The sequence below is a fragment of the Zeus faber genome (genome assembly GCF_960531495.2).
Source record: "Zeus faber genome assembly, chromosome: 2".
Classification (NCBI taxonomy): Eukaryota; Metazoa; Chordata; class Actinopteri; order Zeiformes; family Zeidae; genus Zeus; species Zeus faber.
The window spans coordinates 22,091,758-22,097,757 of record NC_137189.1 but is presented as its reverse complement, the minus strand read 5'-3'; the positions used below and the strand labels follow the sequence as shown (position 1 = coordinate 22,097,757).

The 6,000-nt window shown below is 41.0% G+C and overlaps 1 protein-coding gene across 2 annotated transcripts in view; it reads right to left on the bottom strand.

Annotated features, from left to right (window-relative positions):
- The window catches only part of knstrn (kinetochore localized astrin (SPAG5) binding protein), a 6,835-nt gene extending 4,655 nt beyond the window's left edge, over positions 1 to 2,180 (bottom strand). Inside the window, exons 1-5 of one of the 2 annotated variants that reach the window (XM_080021059.1) lie at positions 2,149 to 2,180; positions 1,274 to 1,332; positions 1,068 to 1,185; positions 389 to 412; positions 145 to 244 (exon numbers count right to left, since the gene is read on the bottom strand). In XM_080021059.1, the coding sequence (XP_079877185.1) occupies positions 145 to 244; positions 389 to 412; positions 1,068 to 1,185; positions 1,274 to 1,295 (264 nt within the window). In that variant the 5' untranslated portion in view covers positions 1,296 to 1,332; positions 2,149 to 2,180. Of the gene's footprint in view, positions 1 to 144; positions 245 to 388; positions 413 to 1,067; positions 1,186 to 1,273; positions 1,333 to 1,910; positions 1,968 to 2,148 lie in introns of those variants that run through there. The other variant, XM_080021060.1, reaches the window with a different exon arrangement.
- Between the last annotated feature and the right edge of the window lie 3,820 nt (positions 2,181 to 6,000).

The window sequence follows — 6,000 nt, the reverse complement described above, 5'->3', positions numbered from 1 at the left end:
ATCCCCGAAATAAGCGTAATAGAGAAATACTATGGAAAAACAGATGGCAGTTATATGTCTTTTAGACTAAAAAATATTTTTAGACTAAAACAATCATGTTGAAGTCTTGCCTAAACGGACGCCAATAAATTCCCACTTTTCTACCTGGACTTGTGTTAGATTTTTTTGCAGCTCATCTTTTGCAGCCATCAGAAGCTGGTTTTGGTCTCGCAGCTCTGCTTGTTGCCCGTATCTGCTGGAAACTCTGTCAGAAGCACATAGTTGGGGGATGCCCTTCATGTCATTAAACGTAGCATTTGATGAGAGCGTTTCTTGGGCTTTATTAAAAGGCCGAAGGAAAGAAAGAAAGAAAGAAAGAAAAAAAACAATGTCCAATGACCAAACTCACCCCTTGTGAACTTTTCCCACATTTCTGAAGTGAGAAAAGAAACAAGTAATTGATTACTTTTAATCACAGATTAAGACAATACCATAGAGATTAGCTGTTTGATTACCACTATGGAAGTTGACAATATTTAGCATCTGATCTAGATGAGCGTGGAGGATTCATTCTGATGTGACAAAATCAAGTACCTTTTTAGCACTATTTTTGGGGGGTTTTCAAGGACTTCACGCATAACAAATATAATCCATTTTCAATGTGATCTTTGTTATTCAAAATATAATGTAGTCTCATTGTCTATTATTTATATTGTGTGTGTGTGTGTGTGTATATATATATATATATATATATATATAACAGGTTTTCAAGATTCAAGAGGTTTATGATAGCGTTTCAAGTACTTTTCCAAGCACTTCAGCGCAAAAGGGGCTTTTCAATGTACCACAGTAACATTTCTGAGGACAAAATTCCAAGTACCCCACAGACCTGGTAAGAACCCCCGAGTTGCCCACAATATAAATTAAACAATATTTAGTGTTTCAAACATCCCAGCTGTCTTTCATTTGCGTGACAGTGTTAATGAACAGTAACCAATGAGGTGAAACATTACAACCGTGTCCATGTGAGTTTGTGACAAAAGTCTTTATGGAAATAAACAAAACAAAACCCGTCGTTGGTTCATTACCTCTGATTAGTTTCCATTTGAGGCTTTAAAATACCCTCGGCTTTCGATGACGCGGTAACTATGTCTTTCGAGTCCAACTTATGGGATTGCTTCTTCATTTCCGCAGTCGGCTGCATACCTGCGACACAAGCTTAATGTTAACGCATTATCTTTATATGTGAGGTCCATTCAAACAACACAGCACAGAAATATTCCACTGTGTCAACCTTTGGGGATCTTTGAAGACATTTGTGAAGGCAAATGAAGACGGGCGTGAAGATGTCACCTGTAGATCCAAGAAAAATCATGAAATGTCATTTTCAGTTATGCTTTTTGCCACCGACTACAATAATTTGCAAGGGTTGCGTGGAGATGTCCAGTTAGAGTGGCGATCCCAGAGTTCATCGTGGCGTGACAAAATGAAATTCAAGAACTTTCAAGTACTTTGTAAGCACTCATTTTTATACTGATTAAAATACGAAACAATCTTAGGGCCATTGTCTATTATTTATATGATGTATCTATTATATCTATTAATAATGTCATTGTCACTTTGTTTTTTAGCTTGAAGTGGTGACAAATTTTGATCAAAGGTGCTCATCCATATCAACAGTTTACTGACCACAACCATTAAGCTGGTTTATCAAATTCGCCCCGCGTGCCCCATTAGTGCAGCCTGGCCGGGAAAGGCGGACCCCGCCGCCGACGACGGAAAGCGCATACAGAGGGGCGCATGCGTAATGCAAATACATCGCATGGCATTTCTTACGAACTGCCATTTGAATAAAGAATAAAATATGGAATTTTCACAAAACAATCTTCCAGATTACCACTTTTACAAATATCTAGTTGAGATCGACGTACGATGATATGCTGCCATCGACCGTAACGTGGTGGCAATTGGCTCATCACGCTGTTCACGCTGTGTTTACAATCGTGTCGTTGTCAGTTGAGGCTTTGGATGAACGATCCTCACGCAGCAACGATAACGTCAAACTGTTTACAGAACAACCTTCTCCCAAAGCGGCCGCATATGGATCCCAAATGAAACAAACTTTGTTTAGCCAGGAAACGGGTTCGTACACAACCGACCTAACGTTACCTTCGCGCCTCCGTCAAATTTGGAGTTTCAGCTTGAAAATTCGAAAAAGGCGCCGGAGCGCTTAGAGCCCCGCCCCCTTCCCTCCCGACGTCACTTCCCCTTTTGAGGGACAACCCTTCCCCTGTCGATCGTGTTTTTCTTTTTATTCAAAAAGCGTCATTCGTAAGATACGTTCACACGAATTTATATGAAATCGCGTTTGATGAATTGATTTATAGCTGGAAAAAATAAATAAATAAATAAATAAAAAATAAATGACGCGAGGAAGAGTCTCGACCGCTGCCCTGTGACCCCGGCCAGACCGCGCCTGCGCGCAAAAAGGCGGATAAATTCAAAAACTAACGTCGCGCCGACTCCGACGCTGCACACAGACAGAAAATAAGAAAACATGGTCGCGCCGACGCCTTACGAAGCCTGAACGGTGACTTTCATTTGACAAACTGAAGGATTTATAACGAAGGTAGGCTCTCCTTTTAGGGTACCTTTCTTTGTCGCCGGGTTATACGATATCCCCCATGGCCATGCAGCGCCGGCTCAAATAGCAAACAAGGCAAGCCACGTACTACATGTTGGCCGTGCTAATGCGGACCTGCCATAACTAACGTTGTGTGAGTGGGTTGTTTTCAGCTGCTCAATCCCCACGTTTTCCCTCCACTAACTTTGCGAGTGGGTTCTTTTCAGCCGTTTAATTTCCACTCCCCCCCCCCCCCCCCCCCCCCCAGCTATGTTGCGACATGAATGCTACTCATTGTCTAGCCCCATTACACGCACTGCACGTCTTTTTATTTACATTTACATTTAGTCATTTAGCAGACGCTTTTATCCAAAGCGACTTACAAGGGAGAATAACATTCAAGCTACATTGCGACAGAGATGAGTGTAACAACAACATTCGTGTAACAATAAATACTGCAAGGTGGTGCTAAGTAATTGTAGGTTAGGAGAGGAGGTACTCACTGAAGAGCTGGGTCTTCAAGCGCTTCTTAAAGGCAGAGAGGGAGGTCCCCGCTCTGGTCATTTTTGGCATTTATACCATGTTTTGGAAGAGGTAGCGAAAACATGCGAGTTACTACAGAGTCTAAAATTGCAGTTCAAATGAATTTACATGTATAAAACGAGTGAGCCCAAAAGTTGTTTTTGTTTTCTTACACCACTTTATTTATGCATATAGACATTTAATGCTACAATGTTCTGATATATAATGCAAAGTGAACATAGAATTAGGAAAAGTTACTTGAAAATTGAACTGACTGGATTAGCAGATGTGATTTTTTTTTAATTTATTTTAACCTGTGCTGTCAGCAGGCTTGGCATACAACACAGTATTTGTAAGCCATTGCCTCTAGGACAGAGTTGAGTGGAGTTCAAATTCTCAACCTTTTTTTAATAAGTCTTTATTCACTCTTTAATCATCAAGAGCTGCTGCAACAACTCTGTCCTGTGGACGACCTGTAGGATGACAAGAGCACAATTAACACCACTAATCCCCTTCTTTGGAGAATGAACTTACCATGTTTTGATCTATAAACCACTCATCAATACTAAGATGAGGAGAATCACCACGGGTGAGAAAAATAAACATAGAAACAAACAACATGTGCATGGAAAAACATAGAAACATTAGACGACAAAATGTACGACAAAACAGAGTTAAAGTTCAGGAAGATTCAAGAGGTTTATTCGTCACATACATATACAAATCATCATCAATCATCTTCATACATATATGCAGTGAAATGTAATGCAATGCACCCGGTGATCACACACAATGTGTCCTAGGAAAATTCCTTTCTACTAGACCAACTAACTGATTCCTAAAATGTAATACAGTAAGTCGAATACTTATAGAATAAAATAAAAATATATAGAATAAAATAAAATGGAATAGATAAAGGGAATAGGCTTACGTGATGGAATTGGAACAGCAATTCGGCATGTGGCATCTTTTTCATTGTTATGGCAGTAAATAAGAGAGGAAAGGAGAGAGATGTAATCAAGAGGGTGTTTCGGGGTGGGTGTGTGTGCGTGCGCACGTCCTGTGCACTCACCAGTGGCAAATCGCGCACTCACGCATGCGCCGTGCCACTGGTGAGTGCACAGGAGTTGTCCGATTGAGTTCTGGTGTATAAAGTCGGAATTATATCCTAGCGCTTTCAAGCAGCGGAAAAGGCCGAGAAGCCACCCCTGAGTCCCGCAGCCAATATATACTCTAGGATCGCAGCTCATAGCCCTGTGCTCTGCAGACACATAAGACCCAACCCCCAGCGAAGCCAGGAGTTTGCACACCAACACCCACGCACAGCCCCCAGGAGCATAAACCAGTCCCAGAGAGCGTGAGGATACCCTGCACCCCTGAGGCGCACACATACTACCCACACCCATGTGCAGGTATAAGACGCACAGGTGCAGAACCCTGGCCGTGGCCAACAGACCCTCACCCAGCCAAACCGCAAGCGAGCCGGCGGGGCCCCACACCCGCCAACGTCCCACGCAAATCCGAGGCCCGCCAATGTGTTGGATCCATTGATGGAAACGACAAGTATTACCACTAAATGACATTGTTCTAACGAGAATGTTATCCTTTCAGTTGGAAATGGAGCCATTTGACTTTCCCAAGAATGAGTAAGTAACCTGTTTTTGTTATGGAAGGGCAGAAAGCATTTTCTATATATTTTCCTTTTATGACACAACCACAAAGCAGTTAAGTAATTATAGACAAGCTCTTAATTTTTCGGCAGGCTATGTAGGCAGTTTCTACTTGTTTTTGTCTCGTCCTCAACAATTACCACAGAATCACTGCTAACACTTTATATTGGGCTCTGAAAGTGGAGTGTTGTGCAGGAGGTGCGAGGGTTGGATACATGTTATTGACGGACTGCATTAAAATTGGGACAAATCCTGCAGAGCATGCTTTCTAAATCAAAATAAATCCCATGCAATTGATTGTTTACTATGAAAAGGGTGCAGACCAGATCACAACTTCCAATTTCACCATGTCTGCAACTACCAACTTGCAATTATTTTTGGAACACAATGTAACCACAATGGTAGTCAGGGTTGTCAAAGATACAGCGGGGCACACAGAAGGGTCTAGTTTGGCCAGCGGGATGATCAACAGCTTGATGCCAACTTTCAGCAGAGCAGGCTCAAAATAAACATGAACAGAAATATAATTCGGTTGTAATTGCATCATTAGTTCATTTTTCTACACCAACACCAGTTTTAAATGTAATGTTTTCATATTTTCTGTTGCAGCGAGAACAGAACATCCAGAAGGCGAATTTCTTCGGTCAGTGCAAAGGATGTTTAAAATCAAGAAAGATTTACATTTCATACTCAAGCTAATGGTTAAAGAAGCACTATGTAACTTTTGGTATTTATGATTTGGCGCCCCTACACTTCATGAGTGCAATCGCAGCTTTACACCACTGTCGTAAACTTGGTCTGGTGTCCGAATAATTTATTTTACAGGACAAATTCGAACCTTATCTGAAAGAGATGCCAATCTCCATATGACAGTCAGTGTACGATGAAAATTATTTTGAAGCTGTTATTTTAAGCTAACAAAAGGTTACATAGTGTTGCTTTAGAGACCTGCTAAATATGCTGATTTTGTTCTTGTTTTGTATTTAGATCTTAAAAGCCCCTCGGAAATCTGTCAAATTGTCTGAGCCAGAACGTGTGGAGCCTCAGGTAATTCTTGGATATGAGATATTTTATTTTAATTTTACAGAGGTTTAGGTTACCTTTATCAAATCAATGTGATTCTGTATGTCACATCACCTCAGTGATTTATTATAATTTGTTCTGCTTGCGCACAACATTTTTGGTTTTTCTTCTATTCGTTTTTAC